The following is a 22,841-nucleotide window of genomic DNA, read 5'->3' as shown; positions in this document are numbered from 1 at the left end:
GATCTTGCGAGAGACATAAGCGACTAGGTCTATGAAAACAAGCCCAAAAGAAGCGACTATGGGCCACGTGAGCACTTTAAACATCAGCTATTTGAAAATAGCCGATCTACAAGCTTGTAGATCTGCTATTTTCAAAGAAAGATCTTGAAAAATAATGTTTTTTTTATGTATTTTTATTTTATATTTTCAGATCTGTGGCCAAGAAAGAACATATTAATTTGGTGGGTCATTCAACGTCCTTGACATGAAAAAGTTTTTAAGAATCACTAGTTTAAACATTAGGAAACAAGCCCAAATAATTAACTACACTTTAGAAACAAGCCCCAAAAAACGCAACCACCAATATTTACAAGCAACTTTACAGAAAAATAAGCCCAAAGTCGCTTATAATAAGCGGACATGGCAACACTGATTATTACAACGGGGCAAGGCAGGCTGCCTAGTGACGTAATATCCGGTAACCTAGTTTCCATGCGCCAGGCAGAGAAAGAAAGCTGTCAAAAGAATAGAACAGAGACAAGAGCCGCTCTGCACAGCAACAAAGGCCTGGCACTGCATTATACTGTATCCATTCATGCCCATTTAGTCCTTGCCATATTCAAGAATCTCTTTTCAAAATGACTTTGTACACTCCTAGTGTTGGCTTAGGGGAATTATGCATACACTGTCTGTGTGTATGAAGTGACATTTATAGACTGTCCACATCATGTGATTGCTGCAGGCTCACTACAGTGTTAAGAACAAGCTATAGCCTACATAATCACTGTCATTCGTTAGGGTCATATTACATTACATCCTCTTTACTCAGTATGTAATCCATTTTAAAGAGAAATTTAAAGAACATAGAATATGCTCATTCCTAATTCCACTCCCAATCTATTGTCAGCTACACTGCAACTTGCCCCCAATCATTCTCTCTCTCATTCCGCTACATCTCCTTTTTGCTATAATGCACTTATACCCCCTACCCCCTATCCTCCTTTCTCTCTTCCTCATGTCTGGGTACTGTGTGTGTGTGTGTGTGTGTGTGTGTGTGTGTGTGTGTGTGTGTGGGGTGATGGTTGTAGTTACTGTCTGCGGTGTCTCTTGTGAGCTGACCTACAATCAGGGGATGAAGCTTAGTTACCCAGATTAGACAGTTTCACAACCCTGGCGATAAATGTTGTATTGGGTAATGAAAAGCAACGCAATTTGCTATCTATTTGCATATAATATAATAATCTATTCATTGTTAGTTGTAACCGCAGCATCTGTAGTAGCCTATCTGAAATATACCTGGTACCCCAGAACACCAGCTCTAACCATTACAACTGGCCTGGGACTAGGACACACAAGCTGACTTGAACTAAACCAGACCATTCTGACTATAAGATTTATTCAAACATTCAGCATAACAGTCTGCCAGGAAGTAAACTGAACCCATGTTCATCAATTTCAACTGGGTCATCTGAGTCCTGTTCCATGCCAGGAAATAGGCCTATCCAGTGCAGACCTAAAAAAAAAAGCATGGGTTTCCGAGGCTAGTGCAGACCAGACTGCTTATTCAGAATTGCAAATCTGCAGAAATATCTCCAGTTCAGAGCTAAAAGCTGTACATAATTCCCACAATTCATGGAAATGCATTCATTCTTAGATTTGCATAATAATGATAAACATTGAGATGTTAAAATGAACCACTGGTTTATTGCACACAATAAAATATACATATTCACAAATTTCATAACAAATATTGTTCACATTTTACATTAAATAAAATAGAAAAATAAAATGGCGTGTTTTTGCAGTTTGTAGTATACACAACATTCATGAATTGCAATGATTGCGGTACAAAGATTGTGGCTCTGAAGAGCTTCTCTTGGTTGGTGTTTTGTTTTGATTTTGTCGAAACGTTTTTGTTTTTTTATTGTTAAAAGGAGTGGTTGAAGGAATCTGTTTTACTTTACCATTTACCTTTGAATTAATTACATTGCAAGTGAACTTGCCAATCGATCATTTATATACAGCACCAAGGCCTCCCGTCTTACGACCAAGCTATACTGTATTGTATGTCTCTCAGAAGCTGAAAATGTCTCCCAGTTTGTGTACTGATAGAGTTATTTTCCCAGTCAGTCTGAATTCCTCTTTGATGTATTTCCCTACGTGTTCACAATAGAGAATGTCACAGAAGACCCAGATTTGAGCAAGTGCTCTCTGGATGTTGGCATTACACGTTGGCAGCTTACGGCTTCTGACAGCCCGACTTAACTGTCTCCATACCTGTAAAAGATCACAAACAGGTCACTAAGAAGATAAAGGACACAGAGAGGGAGAAGTAAGCAGGAGGAGCAGATTCATTGATATAGATGATTCATATATTAATTATTTCACTGGGATATTGAAATGAGTAGAAGAATACGCAGGGGTAGGAGGAAGAAAATAAAATTATGTATTTTATTGGCTAGTTTCTTCCACTTTACTCTTTAAAACTTTCCATGAGAAACAGCTAATAGATTATATGGGTGGTTGTAAATCACTGCATATACTGTAAGGGGATCAGATAGATATAAATCATTAAAGGTATGAAAGATTTTACCATGGCAGGAAGTTATGCAAACACTTCCCCTTTTTCTAAGTTTCTTTTTCAGGAAGTTATGCTGTATTGGACAGTACATGCTATGGCAACTGATAGGAAATATGGGGTGAAGGGAGAGCTGTCACGTCATATGATGACACATTCATAACCCTAAACCACTGGTGGTCATCAATCTCATCATGAGCTAGATGTCAAACCCATGACTCTGTGACTAAGCCTGTGCCTGACAACCACCAGAACATCCCAGGGCAATGGACATATACACAGTAAAATAATCAGTGCTAATTCAAATCTGATGGCATAAAAGGTCGTAGGAAGTTTAGACTCTACTGTGCACCTTTTGGCAGGGATGGACATTTGCAATATTAGTAATCTACCAATCTGGGAACCCAGAGCCAGTGAGAATGAAAAACAGCGCCCTCTGCTGTTTGTACTATCTCTCGCAGAGCAGAATCTGTTCTTGAGAGATTAGTAATCTACTGACCTGGGGTTAGTCAGTGGGCCAGTTAGTGGACATTCCAATGCACACAAACCGTGTAAATAAATATATCTAATATATACACTATACATTTCCATTCATAGCAACACAAACATGGAAGAATAATTACTCACTCAGTCCATGAGGAACTCTGTTCGATATGAAGGCCGCTGAGGTCTTGTTTATCACTCTTACAGACAAATGTTTCTAAAACACCATAGGGTAAATATGATTATAAAGAAAACTAAAATAAACTGACCTGTTCTATGTCTCCTGCCACCCCACAGTTGTGGTCGGACACCACCAATTTTGCCCTTTGATGCAGGTGGAGCCTGTGGGACCCCACCACCCTGCAGAACTGATTGGAGAGACTCTGAGAGCTCTGGGGCAAACCACCACTCTGTACAAATACAGGTACACTCCATGACCTTATGAGCTCTCCCTCCGAGCTAAGGGGATGTCTGTCTTCAAGTTCCTTTGGTTGCAATTGTTCAGGCAATGGTCTGGTAGATTCTGTTTGTGTGTTTGCGTCTGGTCTTCCAAAGTCCTCGGTGGTGTTGACACCATCTTTGAGAATTTGTGGTTCACAATTTGCCAATGACAGTCTAGAGAGGGGTGCCTGTGTGCTAGGCTTTGGTGAATTTCCAGTAATGAAGATGCCATCTTTAATTTTTTGTAGTTTCTCTGGTGTTCGTGGTATAGACTTTGTCTGTGTGTTGGGGTCTTTGTATAGTCTTTGTCTGTGTCTTCCATGGTTTGAGGCTGGGGTCAAATCATGGTGTCTTTCAATGACATCCTTGTTTTTTTGGTGAGTTGCCTGTATAGATCGTTGTTTGCCTGGGGCTAAATCCAGACATGTTTCAGCATGGAAGGTACAGGGGAGATCTATAATGGTTGTAGAGAATGCTGGGAGGTTTCCTAGGCCTTCCTGGACGTTAGCTATGGGGGGAAATACATAATTTCAAATACACTGTTAAAAAGATTCAGCCCAATGTTTTTCACACAGACTATACTGTAGCTTTGTTACTTAATAATAAAACCATGAAACAATTATGATAGTGAAAAATATAAATATAGCTTAGATCAGTCAGTGGTTCTCAAAGTGGGGTCCTCAGGGTTCCTTGAAGGGGTTTCAAATGGACCCTTACAGGTCTATGACATAGGCCTGAGACTCAGAGTGTACAAATGGAAACAAATTTGTTCACTCTGAGTCAAATTAAAAAGTTTGAGAACCACTGGCTTAGATGCTACACGGTAAACAATCTAGCTTTACATCTTTCAATCAAGACCCTGACCTGGGCTGAGGACGGGAGCGGGTTTGGAAGGTCTGATGGGCAACCAGTGGTCTCCAGCAGAGGGAAACCAGGGGCTGAACACAGGAGGAACCCGACAGGGGAAAGTCTTCAGAGCTCCCTCTGTCTTCAGCAACAGACTGTTCACCTCAGGCTCATTGGCAGCTTCGGCAGACTTGTAATACAGAACCACATCCTCCATAGAGGCTCAGTGTATCAACTGTGATATTTTCCTCTTCATGCTGTGGTTGACTTTGTTTTGTGGAACTGATGAGTGATAGTAAAATCGAAGATAACACGTATACTCCTTATTACAAGCTCTACAAGTCATGTTTTAAATATGCTTGGTTACTGGTAGCAGTAACAGCTAGTAATAGCATTTTAACTAGCTAACGTTTGCTAGACTTTTGGTCACTGTTGCTTGCTGTATTGATCTGATCTGTCACTATCAATTAATTGGGGGCTCATGTTAAGTACATACCATCAAATGATGGCTCGGTTGTGTATCCATTAGAAATCTATCATCGGGGAGCTTAAACAGCAATCCACTTCTTACATGCATTTGAAAACATGGCGCTGGGCTATGCTAAAGCTATATTTACGTCTCGTCGCTCGCAATCTCGCGATAGTAGAGTTGAACTATTGAATCTTCTCGGCTCATGGGCTGAGCTGAGCTCTATGAATGGGATTCCCTAGAATAGAAGTTAGAACCCCCCCTCCCCCCTAAACCCCACATGGGTAACCGGAGTCCCTCAGCTCATAGTGTCTTTTCTGTTGTGGGTAAAGCTTTTGCTGAAAATAGCCGATCGACAAGCTCACAATGCAAAACGCATCTGTTATTTTCAGCGAAACCTTTCCCCACAATGCCAATGCTGAGGTTTAAGTGGTTTTAAAAAAGTCCTCAAATATTTCAGCTGTATTCAAATTATGGTAGTGTATAACACTAGGCAGGCATAAACATTAGAACACCAATTGCCTCCCCAAAAAAGTTGTATTGACTGATCTACAATTAACACAACATGAGTCACGATAAATATAAAGGAAAACATTTATTTAATATCTGAGAGATGAGCAGTCACATATTGGGCCAACTTGTTAAAAAGACAAAATGAAAGCCGTAAATTAATCTTTTGGTGTTTTACGTTTTTTGTAGAATTTTAACCACATGTACATTATGTTCCAGCATTGTACCATTAAACCAAGTTATACAAATAAAGTCAAGTACAGCCCGGTAGTTTGTCAATAGGACATTTTATTCATACGTCCGTTGTCTCTTATTCAAATTACAGTATGTAGTTGCTGAGATGACTGCCAGCTGCAGACCAGAGAGCTAAAAATAACAGCTGTACTACTTTAAGCAATCCTCTCTTTTTGTAATAACTTGCAACGGAAAAAAGCACATATGCCATGAATGAGATGTGATGTGATGATGTCAGGTAGGTTGAGTTATATTGCTGTTCTAAGAAAAAAAAGAAAACAAAAAGGAAAAAACCTTGCGAGTCGTACATGTCGTAAAGGATCATAATATGGCACATTTGGTCCACGTTGGTAGTTGTATCATTTGTCAAACATTTTCGAACATGTATTAAAACAAAAAAGAAAATAAAACAATAAATCTTTAACATTTCGTTGTGTGTGTGTGTTTTTTTTTGTCTTTGTCTTTTTTCATCTCCACAAGCACAGCATTATGACAGCATATTTCTAAACACAACTGGAGAGGGCGCTGTTGTTCTTTTTTATTTCTTTCTTTTTTCTTTTCATTTTAATAATCTGTTCATCAGGCCGATCAGTTTAGGTTTATATTATCCCTGGTACAGTATTGTTTTTTCCCCAGTGTAGGAGTAGGGGAGAGGGTGGGTGTTGCTTTGTGGATGATTGACAGGGATGGCTTTGGACATTCACAGGAAGTAGTCAGGAGTGCGTCTGGTCACATGGGGCTCACCACGGCGCGGGGCAGGGTCAAACTGAAGGCTATGGGTGGGAAAAGAAAAACATACGGTTGAGGTGGTGAAAATGTACTTCTGTCCATTAATAAGGCCTTTATAAAAAGGCACAACTGAGAGATGGCTTTACAAAGAAACCAACACCATCGATACATGAGTCAACATTAGTTCATGGGGCCAGTCAGGGAGTCAATATGTTTCACCATAAATGGTTTCAATGCCTTTATGAAGCACTTCTTCGACTCTGCTTTCAGGTAAATGTTTTGTAAACAAAGGCTAAGGTCTACTCAGCCTTGACTGACTAGACGCTCTCTACTACTTACAACGAGTATTTGAGGGTATCGTCCAGTTCCATGATGGCTGCTTGGTTGCCACAGCGATAGCAGTAGTTGGGAGCACTGAAGATGGTTACCACGTTCTTATCATGGCCCCAGTTATAACCCTAGTAGAAAATGTAAAATACAGAAAATGTAAAATAGAACATTTAACCTCTTATTATATAACAATAAACAAGTTGTCTTAAGTGGGATTTTGTTGTAAAATGTAATGTAAGGGCAAGATTGTCTATTTTAAGCTTATATAATTAGTATCCTATATAACTACAGTATTTGGAACTGGAGTTCCAAATACTGAAAAGCAAGTGTTGCTAGCGACTATCTTCCAGTTTTTAATTTTACTCTGTGGCGCCTACAAATTAAGTCAAGAATGCTTGTTAGCAGCAAGGCACTAGACATGCTAGCTTTGTGTTCCAGCCAACTCTGAAGCTAATATTCTCAAGTATTACAAGTATGTAATTTAAAAAATTATATATATATATATATATATATATATATATATATATATAGGTCTAAAATTGCAAAGTGAATAGTCAAGTGATGTACAAACATGAAACTGGTACTCTTCACAAGCTTGTGATGAAATAGCAGTTTGAACAAGCCATTATTTCTCCCTTGTTAGGTCACAACAGTCTTCCTAATAATAATTTATATGTAGTCAGTGGCTGAAATGCATGCTAAAGGTAGGTGTGTAGCCGAAAATGTTTTTTGTAAAACTGAACCACCTTTGTTTCATAGATGTAGAAGTAGTTAAATAGTAGGACAATACCCCCTTTCAGGGTCACTTATTTATATTGTAGAACTTATTATAAAACACCAACAGGCAGCATGTAAATTACAGTATAACCTACAGTATATTAGTATACATGAGAAAAAGAGAAGTAGAAAAGTGACGAGTCAACATTAATGATATGAAAGAATCAAGCCCTATGCTCCCACAATAACAAAAGAGGGATGTCCCTGTCATACCTCCATGACAAGCTGGTGGGCACGGGATACCAGGGTGAGGCCGTTGGCATGGTTGAAGGTTTCAGAAATGTCCTGGCCAAAGGTGTAGCCAGCACCACGGGGGGAAATGCCCCAACCACCACGGTCATCAGGATCTGACCACAACAAGTCACACATAGGACCCTGCGAAGGGAGAGAGAGATTAGTGATCGTTACAAAACAAAACGGAGGTGGTGGGGAGGAAAGTGGGGGAAATGGTCCAATAATGTATTTTATTTAGCTTATCAGTATCATTGTTAATTTTTGTGCATCTATGGATATGTGGGAATGTGTCATTAAATGTCAAAGACTCATTTATATCCGTTTGTTCTATCAACAAAGAGATCAGTGTGTTTAGTGTCTGCTGTGAATCAGAGCACCTACTATCTCATCTCTGTGTGTGTGGGGGTGTCCACTTGTATTATAACTTTTATAACATTATTTTAGTCATTGCTGGGCTCTGCACTTCGCTGTCACTAACCGTTACATCCCTACCTCATTTGTGACCTCTTGCAGGCAATGTGTATATGTGCGTGTATTCTGCCTATGTGTTTATATCTAGTGGGTACTCAATTCTGTACCTCATCTTGCAGGCAATATGTGTATTCTAGTGTTGCAATAGTTCATTGAACTAATCAATTTAATGGATTATAATCAATTTTCAAAAACAGCACATCTACACGCTCACAACCGACCACATCGCAAATCAATGCGATGGGTGCTTGTAGATCTTTTATTTTCGCACAACACCGTTGTACACCAAAGTATAAAATAGGGCTTAAGCTACATACAAAGACACTCAAAGATTATTTGATTAATCCGAAAAAAGAATTAATGGAATAATGACTACGAAAATAATTAATAGTTGCAGCCATAGTGTATTCTGTGTTTATTTGTAGTCGATACTAATTCTGTACCTCATGTGGGACCTCTTGCAGGCGGTCCAGTGCTCGTATGTGATCCAGAGTGTCTATGGAGGGAGACAGGCCTCCATGGAGACAGAAAATCTACCAAGAGAGAGTTATATATATTATTATTATTTATGTTATAGAACACAGGCTCACATGAAATAAACATATGCGAACAGACACACAGACCCTCAAAAGTCCATCTAATTTGTCAGAAAGCAGAAGATAAACAAACGGGTACATATCTGCCCTTCTATCCCTCACCTGTCCGTCTACTAGGGCCGTGAGTGGCAGGTAGTCAAACAGGTCTGTGAAGTATTTCCAGACGTTGGCATTTCCGTACTTCCTCAGACACTCATCATAGAAGCCATACACCTGTGTGATCTGCCGCGACTCATGATTTCCACGAAGGATAGTGATTCGTTCCTGGAAACGCACCTGGAGTGGCAGGCAGAGAAACAGATTGGAAGGAGAAACAGATGGGAGGGTTTTAAGAACATAAAAGAGGAAACATTCCATTTAGCCATAAAGTTTGGACAATTGGAAATATTGCTGTTAATATAAATAAGACTAAGCGTCTAAAAGCCCTGCTTGCGGTTAAGAGGTTGTGCTGCTTCTGGCCAAAGGGTGGCGCTAAAGGAAAGGTAATGGGCCAACAAAAATCAATATGGTTCATACTGAAATCTTCTAATTACATTGTTGGGCTACAACAACATTGTTGTTTGACTAAATATATCAGGCTATAATTCAACTGTTGTTGAAAATCAAAACCAGTTAATCCATTTTACCGACGTCAAATTATTTTTATGTAACAACTCGTCTGTGTTGTCATCCTGTGCTACACTGCCACTAGACTCCTGCAGAGCCACACCGTAAACAGGGGGAGGGAACTATGTTTATGAGGAAAAAGAACAACTCTGAAAGCTACCATTGTGTAGCATCACAATGTGGTGGGCTTATAAATCTGTTCCATTTAGCAAGCAACACCAATATACTGCTGAGTATAAAATAAGGTATATAACTGCAAACAATAGAATGTGCACTTCACTCACTCTCAGAAAACGCTGATTGTGGAAACATTTTAATCGTACCGTTTAATATTGTTGTAATCAAACACCCATACTTTGAGATCAACTAGATAAATAAATGTTACAAACATTCATGGACATATCAGTAATCCATCTATAAATGCATGAAGTGTGTGTGTGTGTGTGTGTGTGTGTGTGTGTGTGTGTGTGTGTGTGTGTGTGTGTCTGACTCGCTCACATAACTCGAGCACTGTCCCCAGGGCCCACACCGAACAACTTCAACTTTAGTTTTTGACTCATGCTACATAACGTGTATTAATATTATTATTATGGGGCCATATTGCACAGGACTTCTATGATTTTAGATGTAGGGAGACCAGGGACAAAAGTAACACTTTTTGTATTTGCCTTCATAATTCACAGACTACTTGAAATATCCTAGTCATCTTTTGCTATAAGAAACATATATATGTGCCCTAATTAATAATAAAAAATTTAAGCTTTCACTAATAAGGACAAGACTAAAATATTCATTTGAATGCAATGAGTCACAGTGTTACAATTGCCCCCGTGACGGGGGCAGTTGTAACAGTGGTTGGGGGCAATTGTAACACTGTAAAAATAAGTCATATTAATACACTTTATCTCAAATAAAAGCACATCACTAAGTAATATGTATTTTCTATAATTGAACAGTTCTACTTACGAATGTTTTATATACATAATTACAATTATTTTGTATTTTTATTCGAATTATTTTATTTTTCAATTTTGTTTTTTCAAATGTATGTCTATTTTTTATTTAAATGTATTTTTACTTCGAAATGTAGTGACATTTAGTGAAATATGTTCATTTACTAACATAAAAGTATGAAATCCCAGACAAAATCTGCTTGCATTGAAAACACATTGTTACAATTGACCCCGGTCATTTTGTTACAATTGCCCCCGATGGGGCAACCATGATAAAATCCCATATTCTAGCTAGAAACACCTATACTAAGCATAGGCTGCTGACGTTAATTTGTGACCAATAACATAGATACAATTCATCCAAGTTTAAATTAGCTGACATCTTATCTTTAGACAGCAGAAGGAAAATACCGTACACTCAAAAATTTACATTTACACCTCAAAATCATTTTTTTGTTGAAAACTACTGAGATGAAATGATCATTCTATCCTTCCATAGGCAGAGAGAGGACCCTACTGAGCATGTGCACAAGAAGTCTCACCCCTCTAGCTTAATTCTAATTAGAGTTATTGTGCGTGTTACTTTTGCCCCCTGTTACTTTTGTCCCCAGTCTCCCGTACTGCTCCTCATACTACCTTCAATGTTGCCACAGCTGTATTGCAGGTGCATGACAATACAAAATGACCAATAGCCATGTTAATAACCGTGAATGCTAAATCTAGCACAGTAATTGGGATGATCACTTTAACTACAGCCCAAAGTCCTATAAGAGGTGAGTCTCTGACTGTATGCGAGTGTGTATTCTTATACTTCTATTCTTGGGTAGACTCCTGGTCTTCAAGAATAGAAAGATGAAAATACTTGCCAAAGACAACATTTTGCTGGTTGTCGCTTTTCAATTGACTATTTTAAGTTAGCATTTTAGAAGAGGGTTGAATGAAGGTTTGGCATGTATGTAGTGGTCAACACTTAGGAATGCATGTTATCCATGTAAATCAATTTACAGTCCTCAAAAGTATAATAATACAAACATACACATAATATAGCCTTTCTGCAACAGTCATCTAACTCACCAAAATGGTATCTAGGGCTGCAACTCGATAGCGATTATTCTATAAATACTTTTTTTGATTCATTACTAAATCAATTAGTCTGATTAACTACTTAAGCCCTATTTCATACAACAAAGTATTGTCATACGACGGTGTCGAACAAAATAGGAATTCTACAAGCTCACAGCGCACCACAGTTTAATTAACTGTTGCAGTGGTACGTTTCAAAGTCAAGTTAGGACAGAAAGCAGTCTGTGATTCCAACCCATTTACTCAACAGGTTTGTTACGCAACACACTATTGCTCAATGATACCAACAAAGGGTGCCAAGTAGCGCATGCGTGTTCAAAATATGACAATAACTACTGCAACATCCTGACATGCAAATGACAAAAAGGGCTATTTAGTAAGATGCAATGGTGTTTAAGATTGGCAGCAAATTGAAGAATTGAAATGATCTCCCAGAACCACTTCGCAGATGTTTTTTGTTTTTTACATTTCTTCGTAAATAATGAAGACAAACATTTTACAGTCTTATCCAGAGTGGCTTACAATTAAGGAGCAAGTGGGATCCATTTACATTTCATGGCAAATAATGAAGATGAATAACCTTTTACAGTGAGTCTTATCAAGAATGACTTCTGGATAAGCCCCCCCAGCAAGTGGGGGCTAAATATTATTCAATGACATCTTGGACAGTTGGACCCTTCACTCGGGTGAACCCAATATTGATAGATACAGACTCAAAATGTCATAAATCTTAAGTGAACGGAGGTGACACAACTCTCCTTATATGGCTCTGGACACGGATATCGTTTTTATTTGTTGTGACTTTGTGGTGTGCGTCATACGAGTCATGACACCCAATGTAACAAACATTTCTCAAAGAGCATCTATTAATCAAATTAGCCCCAGCAGTAATAGAATGCAGAACACTACATGCAACATGAAGGTCATCAAAAAGAAAACTATTCCATGTAATGTTAAATATATCTTAGTCAAACGTGTTTTATTGCCTAAAACCTCACTACAGCAAACACTAATTAAATATCTCATGAACTACTCAAAAACATAACAAATGTGCATACAGTACCTTTAATGTGACAAGCAGTGTGACAGTTTCCACAGAATAGTAGCCTCTGTCCACATAGTCTCCCATGAACAGGTAGTTGGTGTCAGGAGACTTTCCTCCAATCTTAAACAGCTCCATCAGGTCATGGAACTGACCATGGACATCCCCACACACAGTGACGGGGCATCTCACCTGATGTACAAACAAAGATTTATGTTTTGCTGCAAAATGATGAGATAGAGGCAGAAAAACAATCTATATATGTAGTAATAGCATTCAAAACAAAACAGATAAAAAAAACTAAATAAGCATCTCACATGCCCAAATTCTCCCTTTTTATATAGTTGTTTTTTAAACAACTACTCTGTATGAATAAAAACACAGCTGTACCTTTTCTAAACTTCAGATCTGAATGTTAGAAAACATTCAGACTGGCTATCTGTGCTACAGCCACAGTTTAGTTTACAGCAAGTTTTATGACCCTGGAGCCTACACATATTACAATGGTATCACAAGTAGAACAGAAGGGAAACCATCTTGGATAATGCTCACCTCCTGAACATTGGATTCCTTGGTCAGAATCTCCTTGGCCTGGAGGGACAGACACAGGCGCGCGCACACACACAGTTTAATCAGTTGTAATAGCATCATTAGCATGTTTGTTACAGAATTCTTCTAAATCCCAACTGATCCATAAAATCAATAGCCTTTAATATTGGCCGATTATGCTTAAATAAGTTTTGAGAACACAAACTCACCGAGTCTGGTTGACTGGTAGTATATCTATAATCTATTATTTTATTTCTATTTTTTGGGTGGGTGTCATTGTCACACAACTTGAACTTACATTACAGCTCTGGCTGGAAATACGATTTCACTCAGCTACAGTAATACCAGGACAGATGTAAAACAGATTCTAACAAACCAAACCACTGAAATAGGCTACAAGTCTCTGACATTATGTCGTTTTCAGGTCGATGGATATAAGCTACGTGCAAGTTTGTTATGGTGCAACCTAGTAAATTATATTCAAATGTTTGTCAATGTATTCAGGTTACAATGTACTGCACTGCATTAACACACGGAATGCATCTTTTTGGGTGGTAAAACATTATATTCAACACTTTATCAGGAGCGGTGTAAAATGCAGGCCTATTATTAGACAGGCTGAAAATGGGACCGGTTCACTTGCTGAACATTGGTGGAAAACACTAAATTCTGTATCCAATCTTGCACCAAAATCATAATAGTTAACGCTGTGTGTATTCGATGTAGCGTTAAAGTGTGAAATACATCAAATGAGTTTTCCTTGTGGATTTGTGGACAGATTAGTACCAATAGCAAATCCCCCGAATGACTCTAAAAAGGGACGGGGAACCGCCGCCTAGCTGTTAACTTCCTCCCAGCAATTAGACGCCCCCCCTTTCTCACAATGTAGGCCACAATGAAACGGCTCCATCTCGGTCACCAATGTCGGCTTTCACATCGGGGCTCCACCACATACCTTTTCGCAGAGTGTTCTGACTTGGTTTTCCGTTAGCTGCTTGCACTCGTTTAGCTGTTCGATCCATTGGTCTAGTTCTTTAGTAAAAGTCTTGTCTCCTTCCATGACAGCTTGCTAAGCTAGCCGCGTTAGCTACCTAACTGATGTAAAAACGACTGGTTGTATTTCTGCCTGGTGCGGGTTAGCTAGCTGCTTTTAGCCTTTTAGCTCCGTCGTATTGTGTTAGCCCCGATCTAGTCCCGCCAAACCGGTTCCCAAACTCACGTCAATTCCTACAAATAACGCCCCGTTCAGTGACTTTCTATCATGATAAATACATAAACGACGGTTACAGACGTCCACGACGAACGGTTCTCACAAGGGGGGTTCGAGTTTAATCGGAGTTCCCCGATGCGGCGGCACGACGGTAGCGGCAGAATGTAGCAGCGTCACAGCAGCTAGCCAGCCTGCTAAAGGACCTAGCTACAATAACATACGGGATCTTCAGCAGCCGCCTTTTCCGCTGTACGAGCGCCACCGTACGGAGGGAGAAAGAATGGTTATTTTTGATCGTGACGTAACGAGAAAGATCTCGTAATATCAATATCTCGCGAGAACAAATGATATTGAGTTATGCTTGTTGATTGAATGCAGCAGGTTACTGCATAATCCCTCTGTACAAAAAAAGGAAGCAAATTAGACCCCGGCAACTACCGTCCTATTTCTATTCTTAGTTCTATATCGAAAGTTCTGGAAAAAATAGTTTATGAACAGGTTGAAAAGTATCTTGATGGGGGAAAAAAATTTAAAAAAATACTAATGTACGAATTCCAAAAGCTTCAGAACACCTAGCCATGGTTCACATGACGCTTGAGATGGCAATGTGAAAAAATCGAACACAACTTTAGACCAGGGGGACTCGGCACCATGACTGTCATGGTATGACAGTCATGTTTCAGGGCTACAGAACACCCAATTCTGACACATGCCAAACATGAGATGGACGCGGATAAATACTGCAGCATGTCATGCTGGACCTCCAAAAGGCATTTGACACAGTAAATGACTATATTGATTGATAAGCTAAAAGAAATCAGATTTGATAGATTTTTGATATTAGTGAACTGGATGCAATCCTATCTGGAGGGGAGATAACAGTAACCTGACTCTGCCAGATGGGGGCGGTATTGAGTAACTACGTTTCTCAAGACAGCATACTGTGAAACAAATGTGTGACACAAGCTTCTTGGATCTGGAAGCGTCAGGTTAAGAGAACAGGTGGTGGAGGTGAACAGAACCCTGTCCCCCCCCCCGCCCCTTCCAGTGAGTTGTGGCATTCCGCAAGGGAGCATACTAGGACCTTTACTGTTGTAAACGACATGACATCAGCTTGTGACTGCAATTTGTTCTTGTGGACGTGGACAAGTACAAATTGCTGGTCGCATAATATGAAATTGATTTTAAAATAATAATAATAATAATAATACTTCCTACTCCTTTAGGAACACAAATACTGGATATGTGTGAGATAAGGACAAGTTAACAATTGAGTGTACTGTAATTTAATAATAATAATTTAAAGTAATGTTTAACTGAATATAATATATGAATTATTGGACATTAGACTTGTTTTATAATTATCAGCAGATATTTATTTGGCAGCACAAAAAAATATTTGCCTCTGTCTGTTGCCATGTTACGTCACGCCACGCAAACTGGAAATCGACGGACGTCACTTCCAGTGTTGCCATGTCGGCTTATTATAAGCGACTTTGGGCTTATTTTTCTGTAAAGTTGCTTGTAAAAATTGTTAGTTGCGGCCTTGCGGGTTGCGGTTTTGTTGTCTTGTTTCTAAGGTGTACTTGCTTATTTAGGCTTGCTTCCAATTTTTTAATTATTATTTAGACCAGTGGTTCTCAAATATTTTCATGGAAATGTTTTGTAACAGCGAGGATTTGTGGTGTTAGAATGTTTTTAAAAAATATTCAAAATATTCCACATTTTATTACAAGAGTTTTTGAAAATAACTGATCTACAAGCTCGCCTTGATCGTCTATTTTCAAATAGCCAATAAAGTGCTCTGGGTGGCTTCTTCCTGACTTGTTTTCATAGAACTGGCTGCTTATTTCTCTCACTTAATCTGGCAACACTGAACACTGGTCGCTTCCGCTCAGCCATTCACTTCCGCCGTGCACATGTGTTTACTAAACTAAAATCCATTTTTTCTCTCTATTCACGTTTATTAGATTTGCACCAGAACAGAATAAATATGGGTAAATTAAACGTGGTCGTCCTGAGGTACTTGACACGAGACGACTTCCGGGTCCTCACAGCGGTAAGTGATCATTATTACAGACAGTAGGTTGACTGGGTTGGTCAGGCGGCGAATTACTGTACGGAGCTCCAGGGTGTCTTGTGTCTCAGCTCATATCACCGTTTTGTATTATTGTAGCTGTATTGTAGCGACGTTACTTTATGTAGTGTATGTTGCTAGATCAGGGGTGGGCAGAATATTTCCCCAGGGGGCCATGGCATACTGACTAAATATGAGTGAGGGGGCCACACATTGGACACATTGAAACCTCAAACACATGGTGCAGAATTATTATTATTTTACAGCTGTACTGTACCACTCACATTATCAAACACATTGCATTATGATAATGCAATGTGTTTGATATGTTATAAATTAATTGAGACATACATCCGGGTTTTTGACAAGGTTCCTTGGTTTTTGACCAATTTGTTTGCACCTTTTTAAATGGTCAAATAAGGGAATCACGTGACGTTGATTCGCTTCCCCTATTCGCTCGTATTAGTCTGGGATATAGGCAGACTGTTTCTGTCACATTATAAACATTTAACATTTGAGTACATATGGATGGAATGCAGGTATGTGCTCTAATGGTGCATATTAACTAATTAGTCATTGGAGTCTATTTCAATGAATTCCTCTCAAAACCAGGCATTAACATAAAATGGTGCCTTTTAAGATGTACATTTTTGGGGGTCATTTTGTTTTTCTTTGAGGACTTCGAGGGCCGGAATGAGATGGTCAAAGGGCCGGTATGGCCCCAGGCCGTAGTTCGCGGGGCGTATGTTGCCCATCAAGCTGCTAGACGAAGCAGTCAGTGAGAGGGGTTTTTAACATGGTGTGGTATGGCTGGGTACAGTTTTATTTTAATGGTTGTACTCATAACGGTCAGTGACTTACATAGTCTGTGTCAGATTACATTCAGTTCAAAGATCTATTCCTCCTCATGCAGGTTGAGATGGGGATGAAGAACCATGAGATCGTTCCAGTGGCTCTCGTGGCCTCTATCGCCAGCCTCAAACATGGAGGCTGCAACAAGATCCTCAGAGAGCTAGTGAAGCACAAACTTGTGGCTTATGAAAAAAACAAAAGTAAGTCAATATCTCACATGTTGAAAGGCAAAGATTGTATGTACATGTAGCCCAAAGTTCTAATGGAGTTGTATTAATTTCAGTGGGGCAGGGCTACAGGCTGGTCTATGGAGGGTATGACTACCTAGCCCTGAAGACCTTCTGCTCAAGAGAAGTGTTGCTCTCTGTTGGCAATCAGATGGGTGTGGGGAAAGAGTCAGGTAAAAAAAAAAGCAGAACTAGAATGTACACAACACATACAATCACAGATATTAAATTTGGATGATTGTAGCTTGATTAGAGAACATTTCCTGTGACTTGACATTCACTGATTCAAGTTCCTTAACGAGGCGGGGAAAGTGAACTAAATGTCACCACATTCAATCATAAATTTGTATAAAGTGGTTATGAGGTGAAACACTTAACCCCTAAATGTTCCAACAGAGCTAAGAGTTAATGATGCTAGTTTTCAGGTATAAATGTCATTTTGTCTATTCCTTGCAAACAACTACAATCCTAAGGCCAGACCGCACCAACGCAACTAGTCGCAACAAAGCAGTTATAATGCCAGTCCACACCAATGCAACTCCTTGCAATTACCATGAGGATAATGATTGCAAGTAGTTGCAATGAGTTGCATTGGTGTGGACTGGCCTTTAGACTGTATTGCTGTAAGTGCCAATTAAGTTTTGGTCAATTAGTTAAATTGAATAATCCACAGCCCAAAAAAACATGCATAAAACATGTTTACACACACATTTGATTACATCTGCATCCCTGTAGATATATATATCGTGGCTAGCCCAGAAGGGGACCAGTATGCCCTCAAGCTTCACAGATTGGGGCGAACCTCCTTCAGGAACCTGAAGAACAAGAGAGATTACCACAAACACAGGAAGAACATGTCCTGGCTTTACCTCTCTCGCCTCTCTGCCATGAAGGAGTTTGCCTACATGAAGGTATTTATGATAGATGTGTCATATCATGATCCAACACGACAACATGACTTTGGTGCAAGATACCTTCCTGATGTTGGTTTATAAAGTAATAAGATGAAGTAATCTTTGTCATGTCATTATTTCTCCCAGGCATTGTATGAACGTGGCTTTCCTGTACCCAAGCCTGTGGACTATAACAGACATGCTATAGTGATGGAACTCATCAATGGATATCCACTGTGTGTAATAAGCCGTTTCAGTTGCCACTATAATCCTTTATGATTGTCTTCCCCCACTCCTTTTTCATTACTGTTTGTGTTTTTCTTTCTTATTTGTAAGAAAGTAGATTGTATTATGTAATGCACCTACTGTATAAGTTTTGAATCCTTTTTGTTTTCTTATTTCTTTGTAAAGCAGTTTGGTAGAGGATTGTGTTGTGTACTTACCTTGTCATAATGTAACTACGGTAGTCCAATTGGCAAGATATCTTGCTCTGCTGCACTGTTGATTATAAATAATCCAAAAATAGTCTCCTCAGTGACTTAAAATATAAATTGAAATAACTCTCAAAGGCACTCATTTAGCACATAAACAAACGCAAACAAAATATGCAGTGTAACTTTATAAAACCCAACACAGCATTTGTTTTTAATAAAAATGTCAACTTCATGTTTATTTTACTATTTGAAGATTCTGATTCGCGGGTGCATTCTGGGTGTTCTTCCGAATAAAAATGGTAAAATCGATAGGAAGTTGACATTTGTATTAAATACAGTACAGTTTTGTGATGTTAGATATTGCCAGAATCAGCATTGTTTGCATTTGTGACTTGGAGAGCTGTTTCACTGTACAATGGAAGTCAATGAAGAGACTATTTTTGGATGATAAAATGTCTCACCAATTAGACTAGTTACGTTATGACAAGGTAAGAACACAACCCAAACCTCTACCAAAGTGTTCTTGTGCTTTAACACCTGTCTTATGAAAGTACTACATTCACGAAGATTATTGATGTTGCTTTATCTTGGTGACATTTTTGTCCTATATCTGTCAGATGTCAGATTCGTGAGCTGCAAGACCCACCTGCTCTCTACAATGAGGTCATGGAGCTGATAGTCAAACTGGCCAATCATGGCCTGATTCATGGTGACTTTAATGAGTTCAACCTGATGGTGGATGACCAGGACCATGCAACCATGATTGACTTCCCTCAGATGGTGTCCACCACACACTTCAACGCTGAATGGTCAGTCCTCCTCTCTCATACACTATTGTCAGTTTTATTGCCATAATAACTTCGGTAGACGTACAGTATTTGTGTACAGGTAGTTGATTTCTTGAATCTTTGCCATAGGTACTTTGACAGAGATGTAAAATGTGTCAGAGATTTCTTTCTGAGACGATACAATTATGAGAGTGAGCTCTACCCAACCTTCAAAGACATCAGGTGACATCACACATCTATATTCAACTGTCTTCTGTCTTATCAGTTTGTAAAAAAATAAGTGTTGTGTAATTCAATCAAATTGACCCCTGGTATTACTATTCACTGCATATTCCTGTAGCCGGTCTTGCTCTCTAGATGTGGAGATCGCAGCCAGCGGATTCACCAAAGATCTGGAGAGAGACGCCAATTTGTTAGACCCAGCAGGACCCGAGGAAGAGGAGGATGAGGAGGATGACGAGGATGAAGAGGAAAGAGAGGACAAGGAGGCAGGAGAAGAGGAAGGACAGATTGAACATGTGAACATGGAGGAATACAACCATACGATGCTGGAGCTGGAAGGTCTGAAAGTCAGTGAGCCTCAGGCAGACTCTCAGTATGTGTCTGAACATCAGGATGAGGCAGAAGAATGTGTAACCAGGGAAGAAGAACAACATGATACTGGAACTGTGTTAATGGCTGGAAGTGATGGAGAGGGAGAGATGCAGGAAGCGGAGAATGAAACAAATGATGTTTGCCCGGAGCTTGTGGAACTGTCCACCTCCAATAAAGAGTTCAAACCCTTCAGGTAATGTAATGATCTGTTGGATATCAAAATTAGAGGAAGGCCATTTGATGGTGCTTCTTATGCCTGGGTCCATATGTACTGTACAAGGTACACAAGACCACTACTCAATTCTGGTCATTTTGAACCTGTCGTGCCCACAGTCATATTTTGCAAAACTAAGATTTCCTCTACGTTTCGGCCTCTTATCCAAGCTCACAAAATATATCATTTTATAAATGCATTTTAAAGTGAAAATGTCTTTAAAATATCATTTTCTGTGGAGCCATGTAAAAAATTGCTCAATTTGTGTGTCTATTGTTGCTTTTTGTAATGGACATGTGCCTGGAAACAACAATAATAATGGCAGATATTGTCGGGTCATTATGTTTGGTTAGCACTGTTGGGACTAATTACAAGTTTATAATTTGCATTGTTGCATGGACTGCACCTCTTCACTGGCGAGCAAAGGCATCTGCTCTGCACCCAGTATTACTTAGTCCATCGCGGTTTAATATCCAGATACAGATAGTATTTTAATGCAAGGTGTAAATGTGGCATTAGAATCCAGTTCATTACAATGAATAGATTTTATTTGTCACAAAATGTACCATAATAATCGCCATATTTAATAAACACAATATATTTTTCGGTGTGTTTCCCCTGCAGAGACTCAGACAGCCTTCTACACATCGCAGAACACAGACGAAGGAGAACAGACAGCGAGGCCACAGCAGGCAGCGTAGGAAGCTGCTCTACCATACCACCGGTTTGTACATTTTACACTCTGAGGCCAAAAGATTTGTCCAAAACTCACATGTTCCCCAGGTTTTATGTACCCCACTTACAACCCTAACCTAACCTTTTTGGGGGGTAAGCGGGGAACTTAGATCCCGGGGAACATGGGGATGACCCCCAAATAGCTACACATGATCTCTGGAGTCATGTGATGAACATGTATCATACCATTTATTTACCGTAGCCACAGCAGCTGGAATATCACAGTCCACATTTGTCATGTACTGCTCTCCCCGTTAATGTGCTGTTATACGAATCACAAACAGACATCCAACAAAGACGGTCAATGCACTAAACACTTCGAGAAACAGAAAACATACTATTAATGTTCAAATCATCTGTAATGCATCCATCATCCATTTCTTTTTAGTGACTCCTAATGCCTTTATTTTATGAGCAATATTCACCTGGCCTGGCAGAGACCTAGTTAGTTTTCTTTTTATTCCTGAACTTGTTATGGCCTTCTAGTTGCACAAATTTCACCATTCCACTGCACCTTTTTAAGCTCTGCTTCATCCTTCAAACGAAAAATGTGACTACAAGGCAGTCCCATTGGCTGGTTTCCTAATTAGTTGCTGCCTTAGTAAATCAGACATTAATTTAACTTACCTTGCAAGCGTAAATTGCATGTTGCACCAGTGGTGTACGTAAATCGGGCCCTGTATGTGTTCTGTCCTGTTGTAATTACAACATTGCTTCACTATTCACAGTTACATTTTCTGTTCAGCAGCTGCAAAACGGTATAAGCTAAAACATTAGGGTTTTTGGGGTTGTTGTCTCGTTTTAATTATGAAAGAGATACAGCAGCAGGCAGCCTCAGTTTTCACTTTGATAACTATCTATACTATAGATAGTTATCAATATATATATAGGTTCTATTTGGGCTTGACTTCCCAACCAAGGCAAATCACATAAAAGTTTGAGTATACAACATCATGTGTCATTATGTGTAATTATTGACAGCAGTTGTGTTAGGAGAAATAAACCCAGATTGTCTTTTTATAGTCATTCAGTTGTACTAAGTGGGGGGGTGAAAATATTCTTCTATATCGCATAACCCCAGGAGAAGATGATACAGGGGCACAATTAATGTCAATAATAGAATAAAAAAACGAACTGATATGCTTGCCTACTGACTGCTTGGAAATGTCTGATTGCTACTTTACCACTTTTCAGCAGAACCCCCATTTAAACTGCATTGGGTGTCTGGTCTTTAATGTTGCTGGTCTTATATAAATTGATCATATATACATTTTTGTTTGAACTACATCTTTTGTGATTGTATATTATAGGAAGTAGTGCGCGAGAAGATACGGAGGCAGCTGAACAAGCAGCAGAAGGCTGCACAGAGGAGACGTCTGCAGAAGGGGGAGGCTAATCTGGTGACCGATGCTAGGAGAGAGAACCAGGATAACATCAAGTCCAGTGTGGATGGTGCCTCCTTCTGGGGATAAAGGGGACTGCAGAGCAGATACTGAGATAAAGAAAAGAAAGTTGTCAACTGTGTTTTTGCCTGCTCAGCTCCTCCTTCTTGTGTAAACAACATATGATGGGTTATTGCAATGAGGATATACCAACAAGACTCAGATATTATAAGTTGGTGATTAAAAAAACTAAACAGGCTACAGCTGTGATGAAGGACACAGCTGTAGACAACAAATTCAAGTGTGTGTACATTTCTGCAACTGTTAAGAAAAGTAGTCAGTCTGGTATGCAGTTGACCTTCAATTAATGCTCACTATATAAGTAACATTGTAAATAACAACTTGACATACTAATGAAGTTGTATAATTGATAATAAAGCCTTTTGAATATGAAACATTTAATTTGTTATAGTTTTCTTTCTACATCAAATGGAAATGCATGTAAGACATGCATGTATTCTCCCC

At 39.3% G+C, this 22,841-nt stretch overlaps 3 protein-coding genes across 3 annotated transcripts; 1 reads left to right on the top strand and 2 right to left on the bottom strand.

The window, feature by feature from the left end:
• Positions 1–1,685: 1,685 nt before the first annotated feature.
• Positions 1,686–4,928, bottom strand: shld3 (shieldin complex subunit 3). The gene is made up of 3 exons (XM_080433779.1): positions 4,346–4,928; positions 3,310–3,989; positions 1,686–2,256 (listed from the first exon to the last, which is right to left on the bottom strand). The coding sequence occupies exons 1-3, from the start codon at positions 4,542–4,544 to the stop codon at positions 2,053–2,055; spliced, it is 1,083 nt and encodes a 360-aa protein (XP_080289905.1). The 5' UTR covers positions 4,545–4,928; the 3' UTR covers positions 1,686–2,052.
• A 444-nt stretch (positions 4,929–5,372) lies between these two features.
• On the bottom strand, positions 5,373–14,341 carry LOC308089275 (serine/threonine-protein phosphatase 2A catalytic subunit beta isoform). The gene is made up of 8 exons (XM_080433903.1): positions 13,866–14,341; positions 12,914–12,952; positions 12,383–12,553; positions 8,780–8,953; positions 8,525–8,614; positions 7,590–7,751; positions 6,609–6,727; positions 5,373–6,313 (listed from the first exon to the last, which is right to left on the bottom strand). The coding sequence occupies exons 1-8, from the start codon at positions 13,968–13,970 to the stop codon at positions 6,241–6,243; spliced, it is 933 nt and encodes a 310-aa protein (XP_080290029.1). The 5' UTR covers positions 13,971–14,341; the 3' UTR covers positions 5,373–6,240.
• Positions 14,342–16,000: 1,659 nt separating this feature from the next.
• riok2 (RIO kinase 2 (yeast)) lies at positions 16,001–22,756 on the top strand. Its single transcript, XM_080433753.1, has 10 exons — positions 16,001–16,179; positions 17,111–17,249; positions 17,333–17,449; positions 18,012–18,187; positions 18,317–18,405; positions 19,221–19,412; positions 19,521–19,613; positions 19,732–20,178; positions 20,824–20,923; positions 22,245–22,756. The coding sequence occupies exons 1-10, from the start codon at positions 16,114–16,116 to the stop codon at positions 22,404–22,406; spliced, it is 1,581 nt and encodes a 526-aa protein (XP_080289879.1). The 5' UTR covers positions 16,001–16,113; the 3' UTR covers positions 22,407–22,756.
• Positions 22,757–22,841: the final 85 nt, after the last annotated feature.

Source organism: Gymnoscopelus braueri (assembly GCF_963280865.1).
Source record: "Gymnoscopelus braueri genome assembly, chromosome: 7".
Lineage (NCBI taxonomy): Eukaryota > Metazoa > Chordata > Actinopteri > Myctophiformes > Myctophidae > Gymnoscopelus > Gymnoscopelus braueri.
The sequence above is the reverse complement of the archived record's forward strand: the minus strand, read 5'-3'. Positions and strand labels throughout refer to the sequence as shown.